This window comes from Delphinus delphis, chromosome 8 (genome assembly GCF_949987515.2).
Source record: "Delphinus delphis chromosome 8, mDelDel1.2, whole genome shotgun sequence".
In the NCBI taxonomy this organism is placed as follows: Eukaryota; Metazoa; Chordata; class Mammalia; order Artiodactyla; family Delphinidae; genus Delphinus; species Delphinus delphis.
The window spans coordinates 34,840,027-34,864,092 of record NC_082690.1 but is presented as its reverse complement, the minus strand read 5'-3'; the positions used below and the strand labels follow the sequence as shown (position 1 = coordinate 34,864,092).

At 36.4% G+C, this 24,066-nt stretch overlaps 1 protein-coding gene across 1 annotated transcript in view; it reads left to right on the top strand.

Moving 5' to 3' along the window:
* Positions 1–24,066, top strand: part of CNTN5 (contactin 5) — a 416,285-nt gene that overhangs the window by 306,289 nt on the left and 85,930 nt on the right. The window contains exon 11 of the mRNA XM_060018068.1: positions 10,190–10,348. Coding sequence (XP_059874051.1) covers positions 10,190–10,348 — 159 coding nt within the window. The remainder of the gene's footprint in view (positions 1–10,189; positions 10,349–24,066) is intronic.

Here is a 24,066-nt window from a genome sequence, read left to right as displayed (position 1 = left end):
CATGTTTTCATTGTCATTTGTCTCTAGGTATTTTTTTTTATTTCTTCTTTGATTTCTTGAGTGATCTCTTGGTTTTTTTGTAATGTATTGTTTAGCCTCCATGTGTTTTTGTTTTTTACATTTTTTTCCCTGTAATTCATTTCTAATCTCATAGCGTTGTGGTCAGAAAAGATGCTTGATATGATTTCAATTTTCTTATGTTTACTGAGGCTTGATTTGTGACCCAAGATATGATCTATCCTGGAGAATGTTCCTTGCACACTTGAGAAGAAAGTGTAATCTGCTGTTTTTGGATGGAATGTCCTAGAAATATCAGTTAAATCTACCTGGTCTGTGGTGTCATTTAAAGCTTCTGTTTCCTTATTTATTTTCATTTTGGATGATGTGTCCATTGGTGTAAGTGAGGTGTTAAAGTCCCCCACTATTATTGTGTTACTGTCCATTTCCTCTTTTAGAGCTGTTAGCAGTTGCCTTATGTATTGAGGTGCTCCTATCTTGGGTGCATATATATTTATAATTGTTATATCTTCTTCTTGGATTGATCACTTGATCATTATGTAGTGTCCTTCCTTGTGTCTTGTAACATTCTTTATTTTAAAGTCTATTTTATCTGATATGAGTATAGCTACTCCAGGTTTTTTTTGATTTCCATTTGCATGGAATATCTTTTTCCATCCCCTAACTTTCAGTCTGTATGTGTCCCTAGGTCTGAAGTGGGTCTATTGTAGACAGCATATATATGGGTCTTGTTTTTGTATCCATTCAGCAAGCCTGTGTTTTTTTTGTTGGAGCATTTAATCCATTGATGTTTAAGGTAGTTATAGATATGTATGTTCCTATGACCATTTTCTTAATTGTTTTGGGTTTGTTTTTGTAGGTCTTTTTCTTTCTTATGTTTCCCACTTAGAGAAGTTCCTTTAGCATTTGTTTTAGAGCTGGTTTGGTGGTGCTCAATTCTTTTAGCTTTTGCTTGTCTGTAAAGCTTTTGATTTCTCCCTCGAATCTGAATGAGATCCTTGCCACGTAGAGTAATCTTGGCTGTAGGTTCTTCTCTTTCATCACTTTAAGTATATCATGCCCCTCCCTTCTGGCTTGTAGAGTCTCTGCTGAGAAATCAGCTGTTAACCTTATGGTAGTTCCCTTGTATGTTATTTGTCATTTTTCCCTTGCTGTTTTCAATAATTTTTCTTTGTCTTTAATTTTTGCCAATTTGTTTACTCTCTGTCTCGGCATGTTTTTCCTTGGGTTTATCCTGTATGAGACTCGCTGTGCTTCCTGGACTTGGGTGCCTATTTCCTTTCCCATGTTAGGGAAGTTTTCAACTATAATCTCTTCAAATATTTTCTCTGGTTCTTCCACTCTGTCTTCTCCTTCCGGGACCCCTATAATGTGAATGTTGTTGTGTTTAATATTGCCCCAGAGGTCCCTTAGGCTGTCTTCATTTCTTTTCATTCTTTTTTCTTTATTCTGTTCGACAGCTGTGAATTCCACCATTCTGTGTTCCAGGTCATTTATCCATTCTTCTGCCTCAGTTATTGTGCTATTTATTCCTTCTAGTGTAGTTTTCATTTCAGTTATTGTATTGTTCATCTCTGTTTGTTTGTTCTTTAATTATTCTAGGCCTTTTTTAAACATTTCTTGCATCTTCTCAATCTTTGCCTCCATTCTTTTTCCGAGATCCTGGATCATCTTCACTGTCATTATTCTGAATTATTTTTCTGGAAGGTTGCCTATCTCCACTTCATTTAGTTGTTTTTCTGGGGTTTTATCTTGTCCCTTCATCTGGTATATAGCCCTCTGCCTTTTCATCTTCTCTATCTTTCTGTGAATGTGGTTTTTGTTCCATAGGCGGCAGGATTGTAGTTCTTCTTGCTTCTGCTTTTGGCCCTCTGGTGGATGAGACTATCTAAGAGGCTTGATGGGAGGGACTGGTGGTGGGTACAGCTGACTGTTGCTCTCATGGGCAGAGCTCAGTAAAACTCTAATCCACTTGACTGTTGATATGTGAGGCTTGGTTCCCTCCCTGTTGGTTGTTTTGCCTGATGCAACCCAACACTGGAGCCTACCTGGGCTCTTTGGTGGGGCTAATGAGAGACTCTGGGAGGGCTCACACCACAGAGTACTTCCCAGAACTTCTGCTGCCAGTGTCCTTGTCCCCATGGTGAAACCAAGCCACCCCCCGCCTCTGCAGGAGACCCTCCAACATTAGCAGGTAGGTCTGGTTCAGTGTCCCCTGGGGTCACTGCTCCTTCCCCTGGTCCTGATGCACACACTACTTTGTATGTGCCCTCCAAGAGTGGAGTCTCTGTTTCCCCCAGTCCTGTCAAAGTCCTGCAATCAATTCCCACTAGGTTTCAAAGTCTGATTCTCTAGGAATTCCTCTTCCCATTGCCAGACCCCCAGGTTGGGAAGCCTGTTGTGAGGCTCAGAACCTTCACTCCAGTGGGTGGACTTCTGTGGTATGTGTTCACCAGTCTGTGAGTCACCCACCCACCAGTTATGGGATTTGATTTTACCATGATTGCACCCCTCCGACCGTCTCATTGTGGCTTCTCCTTTGTCTTTGGATGTGGGGTATCATTTTTGGTGAGTTCCAGTGTCTTCCTGTCGATGATTGTCCAGTAGTTAGTTGTGATTCTGGTGTTCTCACGAGAGGGAGTGAGAGCACATCCCTCTACTCCGCCATCTTGGTTCATCACTAATTTTTAGAATATTTTTATAATACTGTATTCATAACAATCTTTCAGATTTACAAAGATGTAAAAAAGTTGTCTGTCCATAGACCTTAATACTCTAAGTTTCTAATAATGATGAGCCTTAGTATTAAATCATATGAAAATGTTTTCTTCGTTCGTGGACCTAGTCTTTCATTTTTATTACCAACCTACTCTACTCTTAACTGAAAAACAAAACAAAACAAAACAAAAAAACTGTTAACTCAAATATTTTGATTTAACAAAAAAAGAGGCTGTCATATTGGATCTTTGTCTTACATGATAATTACTTTATTTTAAAACTTGTTAGTTTTTACACAGCATTTCAAATTCAAAACAAAACTCCTTTCGTCTTTCCACATCTCTTCTTCCTTCTTCTCCCTTCTCCCTTTCATCTCTTCTTCTACAGATATTTACTGAGGAACTAATATATACCAATTACCATGCTGAATATTCAGACAGATGGAACTTACATAAAAATAATTATAGCCAATGTAACAAGTGCTATAATGAGATGTCATATGTACTAATGTGCAACGTTATTATTGCCTGGCATTAGTTTTTTGTAAAAGATCTCTCTCTGCCCTGGATTTTAAACACACCTGGGGTTGAAACCCTATTTTATCCTCCTATAAACCATTTCCCCCACCTTTCTCCCACCACTCAGCACAGTGCTTTCCACACACATACTAGGAATAAGCAAATGCTTAGTTAAATAGAATTTACTTAGAATAGTACATACATATCACAATATGGAAGCATTGTTTAAAATAATGACTTTTAAAATAATTTTAGAAGTAATACATGCTTATTGTACAGAATTGGAAAATCCAAACAAGTATAAAGAATAAAATTTAAATCATTATAGCTTCAGCTCCAAGCAATAACCACCATGTACACTTTAATGCATTTCTTTCCAGTCTTTTCCTATACACATTAGGCAAATTACTATTTATACATTTATATTAACATATAATTTTGCATTCTGTTTTTTTTTTTTTGAACATTTCCCATATCATTAAAGTGTCCTAAATATTAGGCAGTTTAATGGCTGCCTACTATTTTATTTTAAGGTTTTATGATTTAAACATTACATGATTATTGGACAATTAATTATTTACAGTGGCTTGTAATTATACATAATTGCACAGCCACAATCAGCATCCTGGGTACATAAATCTTGTTCACTGTCACTGATTATTTTGCTAAGGACTATATTTGGGAAAATAGCCAAATATAAAGAAAAATACTTGGAGATTTATTAATTATGTTGTAAGTTCCATTTTTTGTTCCAGCTGAAGTTTTTAAAAGTATTTAGAGTAATTATTGCCTATTATTAAAAGAAATATATGTTTTTTAAGAGAAATAATTTAAATATTTTAGTAGAGATTTAATACTCAGAAAGGCAAATTATTTTATTTAAGTTAACTAATAGTTACTTTCCACAATATCTCCTATCATGCCTCACATGTAGGTGATCGTTAATTCTTTCTGAAGACATAAATGAATAGAATGGGTGAAATGGAACAATATGGAAGAACTTAATAAATGAATTATGTTGGTAGTTATTCCTATTTGAATGCAATAGCTAAATTTCAAGTCTTTTTTCAAAGCATGTTAAAGATTCTCCTGACAAATTCCCTACCTATGAACAAACTCTCAAATCAGACTATTTTGAAGTCTGTTCCAATTATCCATTGTTTCCCCAAAATTTGTGGCTTAAAATATCCATACATTATTTGCTCTCACGGTTTTGTCAGCTGACAGGCATAGCTACGTTCTTAGCAGGGATTTCTCATGCACATGTGTCTAAAGGTGGCTGAAGCTGGAATCACTTGAAGGCTTCTTCACATGTCTGGTGCCTGGGCTGAGATGACTGGAATAGCTGAGGGCAAGTTGGATATCCCTCTCTCCATGGGATTCTCCAAATGGCTAGCTTGGACTTCCTGACAGAATGGTAGCTCAGTTTAATAGGACTTCTAACTAGGCAGCTGGATTTTCCCATAAGCATTCCAGGAGACATGGGATGAAGCCGCAAAACTTCTTATGATTTCTCCTCAAAAGTTATGCTGTGTCACTTCTACCATTGTCATCTGGGTCAAATATAGGCATACTTCATTTTATTGTACTTTATTGCACTTTGCAGATATTGCATTTTTTATAAATTGAAGGTTTGTGGCAACCCTGCATCAAAGAAGTCTATCAGCACAATTTTTCCAAAAGCATTTTCTCATTTTGTGTCTCTGTGTCACATTTTGGTAATTTTTGCAATGTTTAAAACTTTTTTATTATTGTTGTATTTGTTATGGTACTCTGCAATCAGTGATATTTGATACTACAATTGCAATTGTTTGGGGGCACCATGAACTACACCCATATAAGAAAGCAAATTTAACTGATAAATGTTGTATGTGTTCTTATCACTCCGCTGACCATCTGTCCCCCTATATCTCTCCCTCTCCTTGGGCCTTCCTATTCCCTGAGACACAACAATATTGATATTGGACTAGTTAATAACACTACAATGGCCTCTAAGTGTTCAAGTTAAAGAAAGTGTCTCAGGTCTCTCACTTTAAATCAAAAGCTAGAAATGATTAAGCTTAGAGAGGAAAGCATGTCTAAAGTTGAGATTAGCTGAAATCTATGTCTCTTGAATGCAAAGGAAAGTTTTTGAAGGAAATTAAAAGTGCTACTCCAGTGAATACACAGATGATAAGAAAGCAAAAGAGGCTTATTGTTGATATGAAGAAAGTTTTAGTTCTGAACAGAAGATCAAACCAGCCACAACATTCCCTTAAGCCAATGCCTAATCCAGAACAAAGCCCTAACTCTCTTCAATTTTATGAAGACTGAGGTGAGAGAGCTGCAAAAGAAAAGTTTGAAAGTAGCAGAGGTTGGTTCCTGAGGTTTAAGGAAAGAAACCATCTCCATAACATAAAAGTACAAGGTGAAGCAGCAAGTGCTGATGTAGAAGCTGCAGACAGTTATCCAGAAGATCTAGCTAGGATAATTAATAAAAATGGCTCCACTGGATAACTTATTTTCAATGTACATGAAACATCCTTCTATTGGAAGAAGATGCCATCTAGGACTTTCACAGCTAGAGAGGAGATGTCAATGCATGACTTCAAAGCTTCAACAGGCAGGTTGACTCTCTTGTTAGGGGCTAATGCAGCTGGTGACTCTCAGTTGAAACCAATGCTCATTTACCATTCTGAAAATCCTAGGGCCTAAATATACTCTGCCTGTGCTCTATAAGTGGAACAACAAAGCATGGGTGACAGTATATCTGTTTACAACATGGTTTACTCAATATTTGAAGCCCACTGTTGAGACTTACTGCTCAGAGAAAAAAGATTTCTTTCAAAATATTACAGCTCAATGATAATGCACCTGGTGACCCAAGAGCTCTGATGGAGATGTACAACAAGATTTATGTTGTTTTTATACCTGCTAACACAATATCCATTCTGCAGCCCATGGATCAAGGAGTAATTTTGACTTTCAAGTCTTTTTATTTCAGAAATACATTTCATAAGGCTACAACTGCCATAGACAGTGATTCCTCTGATGGATCTGAGTAAAATAAACTGAAAACCTTCAGGAAAGGATTCACCATCATAATTCCATTATGCACATTTGTGATTCATGGGAAGAAGTCAAAATATCAACATTAGCAGGAATTCGGAAGGAGGTGATTCCAACTTTTATGGATGACTGAGGGATTCAAGACTTCAGTAGAGGAAGATGTAGTGGAAATAGCAAGAGTACTAAAGTTTGAAGTGTAGGTTGTAGCTGTGACTGAATTCCTGCATTCTCATGATACAACTTTAACAAATGAAGAGTTGCTTCTTACAGATGTGTTAAGAAAATGGTTTCTTGGGATGGAAACTACCTTGGCAAAGGTGCTATGAAAATTGTTGAAACAATTATGAAAATTGTTTGGGAGGACTGACTCCAATTTTGAAAGAAATTCTACTTTGGGTAAAATGTTATCTAGCATCATAGTATGTTACAGAGAACTCATTCATGAAAGGAACAGTCAATCTATGTGGCAAACTTCATTGTTGACTTAATTTAAGAAACTGCCACAGCCACCCCACCCTTCAGTAACCACCACCTCAATCAGTCAGCAGCTGTCAATTTTGAGACAAGACCCTCCACCAGCTAAAAGATTATGACCTACTGAAGGCTCAAATAATGGTTAGCAGTTTTTAGCAATAAAGTATTTTTAATTAAGGTATGTACATTGCTTTTATAGAAATAATGTTATTGCACACTTGATAGACTATAGTATGATGTAAACATAATTTTATATGCACTTAGAAATCAAAAAAAAATTGTGTGACTTGCTTTATTGCAATATTAGCTTTATTATGGTCATCTAGAAAAAAATCCACAGTATCACTGAAGTATGCCTGTAGTCACAGGCCAACCCAAATTCAACGGGATTGAAAGAATAGGATTCACCTTTCAAAAAGGGAATGACCTGCACGTACAAGGAGGAAAGAAAGTGTTGGTGGCTATCTCATACACAGACTGCCACAAAGTCCTAAACAGTTTCTTCAATGTTATGTTTATCTCTACTACATAATTTAAATGTGTCATTCCCCAACACACACTTTTTCTCTTTCTTTCATTCCTTCAACTGAAAGTACTCCATAATTAACAGGAAAAGGAAGAAGGATCTCTGTAATCCTTGCTTTCTTGAACAAATCAGGCTTTACAATCAGATCTGAATTCAGATCTCTGCTGTGCCATTCACTAGCAGAGCTACTTGGGTGAATAATTTCTCCTCACTAGAAGGGATTCTCTGATACCTACTGCCTAGTGTAACACCTAACGTATAGTAAGGTTATTGACTATGTAACTTATTTATTATTAATCGACCAAACTAGCTCTTTGAGATTCCCTTATGTTCTCTATGAAATAGGGATTATAATGCCCACCTCACAGAGACATAGAAATAGGTGAACAAGTTAATGTTTGCAAAATACTTAATGACTTAATACAGTACAGTGAGGATATGGTAGCTATTGGTATTATTATTACAGTTAATATTCTTATCTTTATTATCGTTAGACTCACTCCTCCATATCCATGTCACTGCAGTCTAACAACTTGTTAGACATCTTCAGTACCTGGATCTCATTTATCTTCCACACCTCCTTCTTAGCTACCATTTTAATACTCTGAACTTTAATTTATATTGGTGACACATCAAACATATTCTTCCATAAGTCCTTGACCTAATAATTATATTTCCCACTTCATTCCAGATAAACACAAATTCTCATCAAAAGTTCCCTACACTTAAATCACAAATCCTACTATTTTCTTCTCACAATTTCTTATTCTTACATCTTCCCCTCATAAAAACCTGGTTTCCTGGACTCTGCTCTTTTATTCTAGTCTGCCAACACCATTCTGGCTTCACTTGACTCTCTAGTCCTCCTTGAGACTATGGTCATTTATACCATTGGCAACTTTGATGATGTCATGTCAAATTTGTAAACTAAATCTAAATTGACCCAATTAACCACTTTTTCTGGCCCTGGTCCTGGCTTTCTAACCTATTTGTTGACTTGGTCAGTTCCACTTCAAAATTATGTTATTGAACCAAACTTGAACTCCAGGACTATTCCAAAATACTTATATTTCCCTCTTCTTCATGTCTTTCCTCTTTTATCATGGGCTTATTCAGACATTTTCCATTCTCCTCTAGCTCCCAATCCCATTCTCACCCAACAACCTTCACTTTCTGTGGATAATTTTTCCTTCTTTAGTGAAAAAAGGAGAACCTTCCCAAATGAGCTCTCCCAGCTTCCCTTCTTAACATTTCAAAAGCTTTATCTCTCTATTCATTGTTTCTTCCTTAATTGCTCTCAGAGGAAAAAGGTATGCCACTGCTCATGGTTATCCTCTACACATTTGCTCACAATCCCAGTCTTTTGTCACCTTTCTGATGGAATAGTCCTTGTCTTCTAAGTCTTGAGTCTCTGCTAGCCACTGCTGGTTCTTCTTACTCTTGATAAAACACTCATTTCTCATTTCCTAAAAATGTCATTCACTTGGTGATGTTCAAAAAACACTTTGTCCATCTCATCGTCCCTTCCTTATTTTGTACTCAGAGGTCTTTACTGTCTCCATCTCTTTAGCATTCCACCATTTCTTAGCTCCTTACAGTCTAGGTCAGCCCTTACTGCTCAGACTTCATAATCCCCAAATCCAGAGAGCAACTTGCTACATAAGGACTAATTTGGAAAATAAAATATTTAAAGATGGATTATATTTTTCATTGAAAATAAAAGCATTCTTGCAGCTTGCATTGTCCATATTTGGGAATACAAAAATGTTAATAAGGAAACTGGCATTGTTCTTAGCCACTAAAATATCAACACTCTACATATTTTTGAATGTTATTAGAAATCCCTGTTTTAGAAGTAGTAATACAGAGGTATATTTCTCCTCATATCAGATCTTGGTTGTTTTTTGAAGCTGGAGTCTACGTGCACATCACTTGATAATCACTATTCTATACCAACTTTTTATGATCAAAAAGGGCAATAATCTTCTCTAATTCATCATCTTCTCACCCTCACCAAAGTCATCATCATTATCATCATCTAATCATTTTTCCATGTCTCACTTCTAGTATATACTCTTTCTTGGTCTGAAATCTCATTATTTCAGAGCCTTTCATTGTTCCCTGTTTGAATTTTTTTGTTTTGGCTATGTTGGGTCTTCGTTTCTGTGCGTGGGCTTTCTCTAGTTGCGGCGAGCGGGGGCCACTCTTCATTACAGTACGCGGGTCTCTCACTGTCGCGGCCTCTCTTGCTGCGGAGCACAAGCTCCAGACGCACAGTCTCAGTAGTTGTGGCTCACGGGCCTAGTTGCTCCGCGGCATGTGGGATCTTCCCAGACCAGGGCTCGAAACCATGTCCCTTGCATTGGCAGGCAGATTCTCAACCACGGCACCACCAGGGAAGCACTCCCTGTTTGAATTTAAGCTACTTGATAGGTACATCACACTATTTGCACACTGTACTCTTCGTGAACATGAAAATTAGGGCCATACACCTGTAGGTTTGTGGTAATGATGGGATTGTTTCTGTTCCTGATAGCATTGCCTATCACTCTGTTGTTGCTTCTGTAAGCTGTGATTGATTTCAAGAGTCATAGTTGCTCCTGACATTCAAATCCTTGTATTTGTTTTTAATTATATTTTCCTCTTCTATAAAATGCAATGCTAACTGCCTCCAAGCACAAAGTATTAGAAAAAGAAAATCTAAACTATAATTAAGTTATCCCCAGAAATCATGGAAACCAACATGCATCTCATTTACTTTTTACTGTCAACGTTCATTACTAAATATGTATTTCATTAAGATACTTACTAGTTTTGTTGGGTCCTTACTGGAAATACAATTTCTCATGGCTTGACCTTAACTTTATCCATTCCCTTTTGCTTATAGGTCCCCCAGGCCCACCAGGGATAGTGATCGTTGAGGAAATCACTGAGAGCACAGCCACACTTTCCTGGAGTCCAGCTACTGACAACCACAGCCCAATCTCCTCATACAACTTGCAGGCTCGCAGCCCCTTCTCCCTGGGCTGGCAAACAGTAAAAACAGGTAAGAGGCTCTAAGGCAATGTCAGACACCACCAGAGCAGCTTCCTATGTCATGAGCTATATTTGCTAACAATCTTAGTAGGATTATTTTGGATTCTGGAAATTTTATTATTTATGACAATATTAATCATTGTTGCCTTCTTTTTATAAAGTCACTTTTCTTTCTTCTTTTCTCATTTCCCAAGGAAGGACCACATCATTTATCTTTGTTTATTGAAATAACCTTAGACTCACATAAAAGTTGCAAAAATAATACAAAGATTCCCTGTGGGCCCATCCCTCACCTTGCCCCAATGAAAATATTCTACATAACAATGGCACAATGATCAAATCAGGAAACTGACATTGATACAATGCTATAAACCACAGATCATATTCAAATTTCACCTTTTTTTACATGCAATATTTTTAGGGTATAGTTCCATAAAATTCTATGAAATTTTATTATATCTATTCAAATCGCTACCAAGACAGATACAGAACTGCTCCATTACTCCAGTTCCTTGGGCTACCCCTTTAGAGTCACACATCTGTTTTATTTATAAAAAGAAAATCTAACATAAAATCACATTATTTAAAACAATACAGCATTTTAATGCTTACTCCTAAGATGTTTGCCTTCCACTTGCATTATTTTAAAAATAATTTTCTTCCCTGAAGGTTTTCTCATCACGTTATAACTAAACTTCCCTTCCCTCTTCAAATGTGGCTGTCTGCAAGGATATGTGAAATTACACTCAGTTGATAGTTATCACCAATTTAGCATATTGGTGAAAAAGTGTACAGTATCTATAAAATGTAATCTTCAGAAGCAGTTGTCCATACTGAGCAGGGATTTGTGATTTTATTTTCTATCTAAATATAAAATGGATTTACCTGCATAGAAGTGAAATATAAAGTCAGTAAAATATCTGAGTGCAGTAACCATAAAACTCAATCTGAATGTTATAGGAGTAAAGTGGTCCATCTCATTGCTTAAATAAATTAAATTTGAGCAGAAAATTGTTTTTGGGTAAAAATTTGAAATTTAGGGGAAAGAAAGTGTATTCATCCACATGCGAAATACAATTTAGGTTTTTCTTTTTTTTCTTAATTTTATTTATATATTTATTTCACTTTGGTTGGGTTCAGTCTTTGTTGTTGCACAGGCTTTCACTAGTTGTGGGGAGATGGGGATTTTCTTTGTTCGGGTGCATGGGCTTCTCATTACGGTGGCTTCTCATTTTGGAGAGCATGGACTCTAGACACATGGGCTCAGTAGTTGTGGCACACGGGATTAGTTGCTCCATGGCATGTGGGACCTTCCTGGTCCAGGGCTTGAACTTGTGTCCCCTGCACTGGCAGATGGATTCATTTTTCCTTTCTTTTTTTAAACATTTTTATTGGAGTATAATTGCCTTACAATAGTGTCTTAGTTTCTGCTTTATAACAAAGTGAATCAGCTATAAACATACATATATCCCCATATTTCCTCCCTCTTGCATCTCCTTCCCACCTTCCCTACCGCACCCATCTAGGTGGTCACAAAGCACCAAGCTGATCTCCCTGTGCTAGACAGTGGCTTCCCACTAGCTATCCATTTTATATTTGGTAATGTATACATGTCCATGCCACTCTCTCAATTCATCCCAGCTTACCCTTCCCACTCCCTGTGTCCTCGAGTCCATTCTCCATGTCTGCATCTTTATTCCTGTCCTGCCCCTAGGCTCTTCAGAAACATTTTTTTTTGATTGCATATATATGTGTTAGCATACAGTATTTGTTTTTCTCTTTCTGAATTACTTCACTCTGTATGACAGTCTCTGAGTCCATCCACCTCACCACAAATAATTAAATTTTGTTTCTTTTTATGGCTGAGTAATATTCCATTTTATATATGTGTCACATCTTCTTTATCCATTAATCTGTTGATGGACATTTAGATTGCTTCTATGTCCTGGCTATTGTAAATAGAGCTGCAATGAACATTGTGCTACATGACTCTATTTGAATTATGGCTTTCTCAGGGTATATACACTGTAGTGGGATTACTGGGTCATATGGTAGTTCTATTTTTAGTTTTTTAAGGAATCTCCATACTGTTCTCCATAGTGGCTGTATCAATTTACATTCCCACCAACAGTGCAAGAGGGTTCACTTTTCTCAATACCCTCTCCAGTGTTTATTGTTTGTAGATTTTTTGAGGATGGCCATTCTGACTGGTGTGAGGTGATACCTCATTTTAGTTTTGATTTGCATTTCTCTAATGAATAGTGATATTGAGCATCCTTTCATCTGTTTCTTAGCAATCTGTGTATCTTCTTTGGAGAAATGTCTATTTAGGTCTTCTGCCCATTTTTGGATTGGGTTGTTTGATTTTTGATATTGAGCTGCTTGTAAATTTTAGAGATTAATCCTCTGTCAGTTGCTTCACTTGCAAATATTTTCTCCCATTCTGAGGGTTGTCTTTTCATCTGGTTTATGGTTTCCTTTGCTGTGGAAAAGCTTTTAAGTTTCATTAGATCCCATTAGTTTATTTTTGTTTTTATTTCCATTTCTCTAGGTGGTAGGTCAAAAAAGATCTTGCTGTGATTTATGTCATAGAGTGTTCTGCCTATATTTTCCTCTAAGAGTTTTATAGTGTCTGACCTTACATTTAGGATTTAATCCATTTTGAGCTTATTTTTGTGTATGGTGTTAGGGAGTGTTCTAATTTCTTTCCTTTACATGTAGCTGTCCAGTTTTCCAAGCACCACTTAATGAAGAGGCTGTCTTTTCTCCATTATATATTTTTGCCTCCTTTATCAAAGATAACATGACCATATGTGCATGGGTTTATCTCTGGGCTTTCTGTCCTGTTCCGTTGATCTATATTTCTGTTTTTGTTCCACTACCATACTGTCTTGATTTCTGTAGCTTTGTAGTATCGTCTGAAGTCAGGGAGTCTGATTCCTCCAGTTCCATTTTTCTTTGTCAAGGTTGTTTTGGCTATTTAGAGTCTTTTGTGTTTCCATACACATTGTGAATTTTTTTGTTCTAGTTCTGTGAAAAATGCCAGTGGTAGTTTGATAGGGATTGCATTGAATCTGTAGTTTGCTTTGGGTAGTAGAGTCATTTTCACAATGTTGATTCTTCCAATCCAAGAACATGGTATATCTCTCCATCTATTTGTATCATCTTTAATTTCTTTCATCGGTGTCTTATAGTTTTCTGCACACAGATCTTTTGTCTCCTTAGGTAGGTTTATTCCTAGGTATTTTATTTTTTTCATTGCAATGGTAAATGGGAGCGTTTCCTTAAATTCACTTTCAGATTTTTCATCATTAGTGTAAAGGAATGTGAGAGATTTCTGTGCATTAATTTTGTATCCTGCTACTTTATCCAATTAATTGATTAGCTCTAGTAGTTTTCTGGTAGCATCTTTAGGATTCTCTATGTATAGTATCACGTCATCTGCAAAGAGTGACAGCTTTACTTCTTTTATCCAATTTGGATTCCTTAACGTTCTTTTTCTTCTCTGATTGCTGTGGCTAAATCTTCCAAAACTATGTTGCATAACAGTGGTGAGAGTGGACAACCTTGTCTTGTTCCTGATCTTAGAGAAAATGGTTTCAGTTTTTCACCATTGCAAACGATGTTGGCTGTGGGTTTGTTATACATGGCCCTTATTATGTTGAGGTAAGTTCCCTCTATGCCTACTTTCTGGAGGGTTTATATCATAAATCGGTGTTGAATTTTGTCTAAAGCTTTTTCTGCATCTATTGAGATGATCATATGTTTTTTTCCCTTCAATTTGTTAGTATGGTTTATCACATTGATCTATTTGCATATATTGAAGAATTCTTGCATTCCTGGGATAAACCCCACTTCAGCATGCTGTATGTTCCTTTTAATGTTCTGTTGGGTTCTGTTTCCAATATTTTGTTGAGGATTTTCTCATCTATGTTCATCAGTGATATTGTCTTGTAGTTTTCTTTCTTTGTGACATCTTTGTCAGGTTTTGGTATCAGGGTGATGGTGACCTTGTAGAAAGAGTTTGAGAGTGTTCCTCCCTCTGCTATATTTTGAAAGAGTTTGAGAAGTATAGGTGTTAGTTATTCTCTAAATGTTTGATAGAATTTGCCTGTGAAGCCATCTGGTCCTGGGCTTTTGTGTTTGGAAGGTTTTTAATCACAGTCTCAATTTCAGTGCTTGTGATTGGTCTGTTTAGATTTTCTATTTCTTCCTGGTTCAGTCTTGGAAGGTTGTCCTTTTCTAAGAATTTGTCCATTTATTCCAGGTTGCCCATTTTCTTGGCATATACTTGCTTGTAATTATCTCTTATGATCCTTTGTATTTCTGCAGTGTCAGTTGTTACTTATTTTTCGTTTCTAATACTGTTGATTTGAGTCTTCTCCCTTTTTTTCTTAATGAGTCAGTCTAATGGTTTATAAATTTTGTTTATCTTCTCAAAGAACCAGCTTTTACTCTTATAGATGTTTGCTATTGTTTTCTTCATTTCTTTCTCATTTATTTCTGATCTGTTCTTTATGATTTCTTTCCTACTGCTAACTTTGGGGATTTTTGTTCTTCTTTCTCTAGTTGCTTTAGGTGTAAAGTTAGGTTGTTTATTTGAGTTGTTTCTTGTGGTAGGATAGTATTGCTCTAAACTTCCCTTTTAGAACTGCTTTTGCTCTATCCCATAGGTTTTGGGTCATTGTGTTTTCTTTGTCCTTTTTTTCTAGGTATTTTTTTGATTTCCTCTTTGATTTCTTCAGTGATCTCTTGGTTATTTAGTAGTGTATTGTTTACCCTCCAAGTGTTTGTATTTTTTACAGATTTTTTCCTCTATTTGATATCTAGTCTCAAAGCGTTGTGGTCAGAAAAGTTAATTTATTTGATTTCAATATTCTTAAATTTACCAAAGCTTGATTTGTGACCCAAGAAATGATCTATCCTGGAGAATGTTCCATTAGCACTTGAGACAAAAGTATAATCTGCTCATTTTGCATGGAATATGCTATAAATATCAATTAAGTCCATCTTGCTTAATGTATCATTTAAAACTTGTGTTTCCTTATATATTTTCATTTTGGATGATCTGTCCATTGGTGAAAGTGGGGTATTAAAGTCCCCTAGTATTATTGTGTTACTGTCGATTTCCCCATTGAAGGCTGTTAGCATTAGCCTTATGTATTGAGGTGCTCCTATGTTGGGTGCATAAATATTTACAGTTCTCATATCTTCTTCTTGGATTGATCCTGTCATCATTATGTAGTGTCCTTCTTTGTCCCTTGTAATAGTCTTTATTTTAAAGTATATTTTTTTCTGAGATGAGAATTGCTACTCCAGCTTTCTTTTGATTTCCATTTGCATGGAATGTCTTTTGCCATCCCCTCACCTTCAGTCTGTACATCTCCCTACGTCTGAAGTGGGTCTCTTGTAGACAGCATATATACAGGTCTTGTGTTTATAATCATTCAGGCAGTGTATATCTTTTAGTTGGATCATTTAATCCATTTACCTTTAAGGTAGTTATTGATATGTAGTTCCTATTACCATTTTCTTAATTGATTTGGGTTTGTTATTGTAGGTCTTTTCTTTCTTTTGTGTTTCCTGCCTAGAGAAATTCCTTTAGCATTTGTTGTAAAGCTGGTTTGGTGGTCCTGAATGCTCTTAGCTTTTGCTTGTCTGTAAAAGTTTTAATTTCTCTGTCAAATCTGATTGAGATCCTTGCTGGTCCAGTAATCTTGGTTGTAGGTTTTTCCCTTTCACCACTGTAAATATGTCCTGCCATTCCCTTCTGCTTTGCAGAGTTTCTGCTGAAAGATCAGCTGTTAACCTTATGGGGATTTCCTTATATGTTATTTGTTGATTTTCCCTTACTGCTTTTAATATTTTTTGTTTGTATTTAATTTTTGATAGTTTGATTAGTATGTGTCTTAGTGTGTTTCTCCTTGGATTTATCCTGTATGGGACTCTCTGCACCTCCTGAAATTGATTGACTGTTTCCTTTCCCATATTAGGGATGTTTTCAACTATAATCTCTTCAAATATTTTCTCAGTCCCTTTCTTTATCTCTTCTTCTTCTTGGACCCCTATACTTTTAATGTTGGTGTGTTTAATGTGGTCCCAGAGGTCTCTGAGACTGTCATCAATTCTTTTCATTCTTTTTTCTTTATTCTGCTCTGTGGTAGTTATTTCCAGTATTTTATCTTCCAGGTCACTTATCAGTTCTTCTGTCTCATTTATTCTGTTATTGATTCCTTCTAGAGAATATTTAATTTTATCTACTGTGTTGTTCATCATTGTTTCTTTGCTCTTTAGTTTTTCTAGATCTTTGTTAAACGTTTCTTGTGTTTCATCCATTCTGTTTCCAAGATTTTGAATCATCTTTACTATCATTACACTGAATTCTTTTACAGGTAGTTTGCTTATTTCTGATACATTTGTTTGGTCTGGTGAGTTTTTACCTTGCTCCTTCATCTGCCGTGTATTTCTCTTTCTTTTCATTTTGTTTAACTTACTGTGTTTGGGGGTCTTCTTTTTGCAGGCTCCATGTTCGTAGTTCCCATTGTTTTGGGGGTCTGCCCCTAGTGACTAAGGGTGGTTCATTGGGTTGGGTAGGCTTCCTGGTGGAGGGGACTAGTGCCTGTGTTCTGTTGGATGAGGCTGGTTCTTGTCTTTCTGGTGGGCAGAACTGTGTTTGGTAGTATGTTTTGGGGTGTCGGTGATCTTATTATTATTTTAGGCAGTCTCTCTGCTACTGGATGTTGTTGTGTTCCTGTCTTCCTAGTTTTCTGGCATAGGGTGTTCAGCACTGTAGCTTGCTGGTCATTGAGTGGAGCTGGGTCTTAGCATTGAGATGGGACCTGTGGGAGAGCTTTTGCCTTTTGATATTACATTGACCCCTGAGGTCTCTGGTGGACCAATGTCCTGAACTCAGCTCTCCCACCTCAGAGGCATAGGCTGGACACCCAGCCAGAGCACCAAGACCCCATCAGCCACATGGCTCAGAAGAAAAGGGAGAATAAAAAAGGAAAAAAGATAATAAAATAAAACAAATTTATTAAAATTAAAAAATATGTCATTAAATGTAAAAAAATAAAAAATCATTAAAAAAGAAAGTAAGAAAGAAAGAAGAGAGCAACCAAACCAATAAACAAATTTATCAATGAAAACAAGTGATAAAAACTATACCAAAAAGGTACAAAAACAAAAAATAAACAGACAGAAAGAACCCTAGGACAAATGGTAAAAGCAATGATATACAGATAAACTCACACAAAGAAGCATACACATACACACTCACAGAAAGAGAAAAAGGAAAAAAACAATTATATCTATATTGTAAAAAAAAAGGAAGAGAGCAACCTAATCAATAAAAAAATCTACCAATGATAATAAACTCTAAATATGAAATGAAGATAAACATAAAACCAGAAACAAATTGGATTCAGAAAGCAAACCCCAAGTCTACAGTTGCTGTCAAAGTCCACTGCCTCAATTTTGGGATGATTCATTGTTTATTCAGGTATTCCAGAGATTCAGGATACATCAAGTTGATTGTGGAGATTTAATCTGCTGCTCCTGAAGTTGCTTGGAGAAATTTCCCTTTCTCTCCTTTGTTCGCACAGCTCTTGGGCTTCAGCTTTGGATTTGGGCCCACTTCTGCATGTAGGTCACCTGAGCACATCTCTTCTTCACTCTGACAGGATGGTGTTAAAGTAGCAGCTGATTAAGGGGCTCTAGCTCACTCAGGCCAGGGGGAGGGAGGGGTACGGGATGGAGGGTGAGCCTGTGACAGCAGAGGCCAGCGTGATGTTGCAACAGCCTGAGGCATGCCATGTGTTCTCCTGGGGAAGTTGTCCCTGGATCACGGCACCCTGGCAGTGGTGGACTGCACAGGCTCCTGGGAGGAGAGGTTGGATAGTGACCTGTGCTTGCACACAGGCTTCTTGGTGGCTGCAGCAGAAGCTTTATCATTTCATGCCCATCTCTGGTGTCCTCACTGACAGCTGTGCCTCATGTCCATCTCTGGAGCTCGTTTATGCAGTGCTCCATACCCCCTCTCCTTGCGCACTCTTTTGGGAAGTCTGAGGTCTTCTGGCAGGTGTATTCTTAACCACTGTGCCACCAGGGAAGTCCCACAATTCAGGTTTTTCTTGTTATTAGGTTCCTATATTAATTCATAGAATTCAGTATGATTATCTTTATAGTGTACTATACATGCGTATATATTTATCTTGTAATATATGTAATTGTGAGTATTAGACTCATTCCTGGCTCCATTTTAACCCTATAATAATATGCAGAGTCAAGAAATTGGTGGAATGTCTATGTTCAGTAGATAATTCTGGAAAGGACACAAATTCAGACCACATGAACAGGTTTATACAAGAATTCTTATAACCTCCATTTATAAGATGCTCCCACATCATCCTTAGTGTGAGAGCCCAAACCCTTTGCTATGCTGAGAGGAAATGGATTCACCTTCAGATCTCATGTTGTGCACTCAGGAAACTCATTCTCCTGCTTGTGGCTATGTTCCCTGCCCAGTCTTGCCACATTGCCTACAATACTTACTTCTTGGGAAGTTTCACTTGTGGGTACATTGCAATACATATATATGTTTCCTTGCTCATCCATACCCATGTTCTTGTGTTTCTTACCTTAACACATGGTACGGCAATCCAGGACATCTAATCTTCCATATTTTCCTAGTTACTCTTATTTCTTGATTTCTTACATACCTTGACTCACCTGTTTCTACGTTTTGTTGTTTGATAGATTAATAGATAATGATAGACAGATAGATATGTGTATATATATCTATATATCTTGTACATATATATGCATATGTACATATATAAACTAAAATATTTTGGCATAAGCTAGGGAAAGACAAAAGCGAGGTGTGTGTGTGTGTTGGTGTTTGTGTGTGTGTGTGTTGTATGTATAGAGGGCTTAATTGTTTGGATTACATGCTATTTTAGGTATTTGTTTATTTATTTAGAAGTCCATGATATAAGGTTGCATTCTTATTTTTCTAATTTAATTTGAATGTTGTAAATATTTTTGAGTAGAGAGTTCTTTTTAAATTCAGTTCAGCAAGTACTTATAAAAAATCTATGGTTGTACTGTATTTATAAGTAAATATATTTTTTTCAGAAATATATTTCTATAAATGATCAATTTTATTTGCCCTTGAGAGTAATAGTTCTCTAGCAAGGAGTTCCTCACCTAAGTTAGTCACACCTTTCTCTAAAACTCAGCATCTCTTGAAGCTACTCGTAGAGGCATTGCCATCCTCCAGGCCAGCCAAAGAGCAGTCCTCACCTTTTGCATGTTCTAAAGGAGATGTTTCAAATGTTTCCTGGGTTTTGCCCCTAGCTCACACTGACCATAATTTTTTTCATGCCTGTGATAGGGAAAGAAGTCCTTCTGGATGCAAATCATCTCCACTGGGCAGCAGGTCTTTTGTTTTCATAGTTACTATCTCACCTAAATCAATTTCAGTAGAGATATGCTCTAATGTAGAAACATATGATAGAAAAAAAAATTTAGTTCTGCAGTTTGAACTCTCTGATGAAGTTAATGCAACACATAAGCTAGCATTTAAAAAGCTATTAAAATTCGTTATATGCCAACATGAATACAAAGAATAATGAGTTCCTCATTTTTGACAAATGAAGTAATGAATCGCACATGGGCCATCTAGCCAAGGACATCTGGAATTAACTTATCAATGCCACCCACCCAAAAATAAGACTTAAAACAGGTGACTGTGAATGGGGCTGTTTATTCATTATGAAAGTATGAAAACAATCATAAGAAATAGATGATTTCACTTGCAAACCCCCTTTTCTGTTCAAACTACTTGTTTTTGATTTGAACACTTGCTTTCCTATTTGTATTACTGAGCAGTATTAGCTGACTTAGTTTTTTTGACTATGTCTGATTAAGAATACCAAATCACCTATAATCAAAGAATCGATTGGCCTTTATTTACTTAATTCAAATATGTTTCTTAACTATTCTTCAATCAGTAGATATGTCTCCTCTTTGTGGATAGTTTCCACGGACTGATTGGTGGTTAAATTTATCAACTAAATAGGTTTATTGTTTTAATATAATTTAATTTAATTTAATTCAATTTTTGGATACAATTTTTTAACAGGAAAAGCATTTTAACAAGTTTTTCTCCTGGAATCAATATGCAGTCCTCCACTAAAGTTGCTGTGTGTTCTCTCTGAAGCAGAATAATTTCTTTGAAACCAACTTGTCTCCAGAGTTCTAGAAAGATTAATTTTATAGAAAGATACATGCAAGTCTTTAAAAATGCATCCTTTGATATACATTCTCCATTATCTTTAATCTCCACAATATTGCATTTGAAATAAAAATCCTAATTTTATAAAAATATTTCTATTCTAGTTCATATTATATGTTATTTCATCTCAAATATTAATACCTTCAACTCTTTTTTTTGCAATTTTTTAATAGTCCTTACAAGTAGCAATGAATTCAGAATTCTAAACTTTCTTTTATCATTTTCAAAGAGAAATTAGAATTAAGGATGATGGAGAGGATATGGAATAGGGGTGGGAGTCTTTAGTGTTTGTTAACATCTTTATTGGAGTATAATTGCTTTACAGTGGTGTGTAAGATTCTGCTTCATAACAAATTGAATCAGCTATACATATACATATATCACCATATCCCCTCCCTCTTGCATCTCCCTCCCGCCCTCCCTATCCCACCCCTCTAAGTGGTCACAAAGCACCGAGCTGATCTCCCTGTGATATGCAGATGCTCCCCACTACCTATCTATTTTATATTTGGTAGTGTATATATGTCAATGCCACATTCTCACTTTGTCCCAGCTTATACTTCCCATACCCTGTGTCTTCAAGTCCATTCTCAATGTCTGCATTTTCATTCCTGTCCTGCCCTTACATTCTTCAGAACTTTTTCTTTTTTTAGATTCCATATATATGTGTTACCATACAGTATTTGTTTTTCACTTTCTGAATTATTTCACTCTGTGTGACAGTCTCTAGGTCCATCCACCTACTACAGAAACTCAGTTTGTTACTTTTTATGGCAGAGTAATATTCCATTTATATATATGCCATGTCTTCTTTATCCATTCATCAGTTGATTGACACTTAGGTTGTTTCCATGCCCTGGCTATTGTAAATAGAGCTGCAATGAACATTGTGGTACATGACTCTTTTTGAATTATGGTTTTCTCAGGGTATATGCCCATTAGTGAGATTGCTGGGCCATATGGTAGTTCTATTTTTACTTTTTTAAGGAATCTCCATACTGTTCTCCATAGTGGCTGTATCAATTTACATTCCCACTAAGAGTGCAAGAGGGTCCCGTTTTCTCCACACCCTCTCCAGCATTTATTTTTTGTAGATTTTTTTGATGATGACCATTCTGAATGGTGTGAGGTGACACCTCATGGTAGTTTTGATTTGCATTTCTGTAATGAATAGTGATATTGAGCATCTTTTCATGTGTTTGTTGGCAATCTGTATATCTTCTTTGGAGAAATGTCTATTTAGGTCTTCAGCCCATTTGTGGATTGGTTTGCTTGAATTTTTGTATTGAGCTGCTTGAGCTATTTGTAAATTTTGGAGATTAATCCTTTGTCAGTTGCTTCATTTGCAAATATTTTCTGCCATTCTGAGGGCTGTCTTTTCGTCTTGTTTATGGATTCCTTTGCTGCAGAAAAGCTTTCAAGTTTCATTAGGTCCGATTTGTTTATTTTTGGTTTTATTTCCATTTCTCTTGGAGGTGGGTCAAAGAAGTTCTTGCTGTGATTTATGTCATAGAGTCTTCTACCTATGTTTTCCTCTAAGAGTTTTATAGTGTCTGGCCTTACATTTACGTCTTTAATCCATTTTGAGTTTATTTTTGTGTATGGGGTTAGGGAATGTTCTAATTTCATTCTTTTACACGTAGCTGTCCAGTTATCCCAGCACCAATTATTGAAGAGGCTGTCCTTTCTCCATTGTATATCCTTGCCTCCTTTGTCATAGATTAGTTGACCATATGTGCGTGGGTTTATCTCTGGACTTTCTATCCTGCTCCATTGATCTATGTTTCTGTTTTTGTGCAAGTACCATACTGCCTTTATTACTGTAGTTTTATAGTATAGTCTGAAGTCAGGGAGCCTGATTCCTCCAGCTCCATTTTTCTTTCTCAAGATGAATTTGGTTATTCGGGGTCTTTTCTGTTTCCATACACATTGTGTAATTTTTTGTTCTAGTTCTGTGAAAAATGCCATTGGTAGTTGTACAGGGATTGCACTGAATCTGTATATTGCTTTGGGTAGTATAGTCTTTTTCACATTGTTGATTCTACCAATCCCAGGACATGGTATATCTCTCCATCTGTATGTATCCTCTTCAATTTCTTCCAACAGTGTCTTATAGTTTTCTGCATACAGGTCTTTTGCCTTCTTAGGTGGGTTTATTCCTAGGTATTTTATTCTTTTTTGCTGCAATGGTAAATGGGAATGTTTGCTTAATTTCTCTTTCAGATTTTTCATCATTAGTGTATAGGAATGCAAGAGATTTCAGTGCATTAATTTTGTATCCTGCTACTTTACCAAATTCATTGACTAGCTCTAGTAGTTTCCTGGTAGCAACTTCAGGAATCTCTATGTATAGTACGATGTTTTCTGCAAACAGTGACAGCTTTACTTCTTCTTTTCCAATTTGGATTCCTTTAATTTCTTTTTCTTCTCTGATTGCTGTGGCTAAAACTGCAAAATCTATGTTGAATCATAGTGGAAAGAGTGGGCAACCTTGTCTTCTTCCTGATCTTAGAGGAAATGGTTTCAGTTTTTCACCATTGAGAATGATGTTGGCTGTGGGTTTGTCATATATGGCCCTTATTATGTTGAGGTAAGTTCCTCTATGCCTACTTTCTGGAGGGTTTATATCATAAATCAGTGTTGAATTTTGCCCAAAGCTTTTTCTGCTTCTATTGAGATGATCATATGGTTTTTCTCCTTCAAATTGTTAATATGGTGTATCACATTGATTGATTTGCGTATATTGAAGAATCCTTGCATGCCTGGGATAAACCCCATTTGATCATGGTGTATAACCCTTTTAATGTGCTCTTGGATTCTGTTTGCTAGTATTTTGTTGAGAATTTTTGGATCTATGTTCATCAGTGATATTGGCCTGTAGTTTTCTTTCTTTGTGACATCTTTGTCTGGTTTTGGTATCAGGGTGATGGTTGCCACATAGAATGAGTTTGGGAGTCTTCCTCCCTCTGATGTATTTTGGAAGAGTTTGAGAATGATAGGTGTTAGCTCTTCTCTAAATGTTTGATAGAATTCTCCTGTGAAGCCGTCTGGTCCTGGGCTTTTGTTTGTTGGAAGATTTTTAATCACAGTCCCAATTTCAGTGCTTTTGATTGGTCTGTTTATATTTTCTATTTCTTCCTGGTTCAGACTTGGAAGGTTGTACTTTTCTAAAAATTTGTCCATTTCTTCTATGTGGTCCATTTTATTGAAATATTGTTGCTTGTAGTAATCTCTCATGCTCCTTTGTATTTCTGCAATGTCAGTTGTTACTTCTTTTTCATTTCTAATTCTATTGATTTGTCTTCTCCCTTTTTTTTTTTTGATGATTCTGAATAATGGTTATCAATTTCTTTTTATCTTCTCTAAGAACCAGCTTTTAGTTTTACTGGTCTTTGCTATTGTTTCCTTCATTTCTTTTTCATTTACTT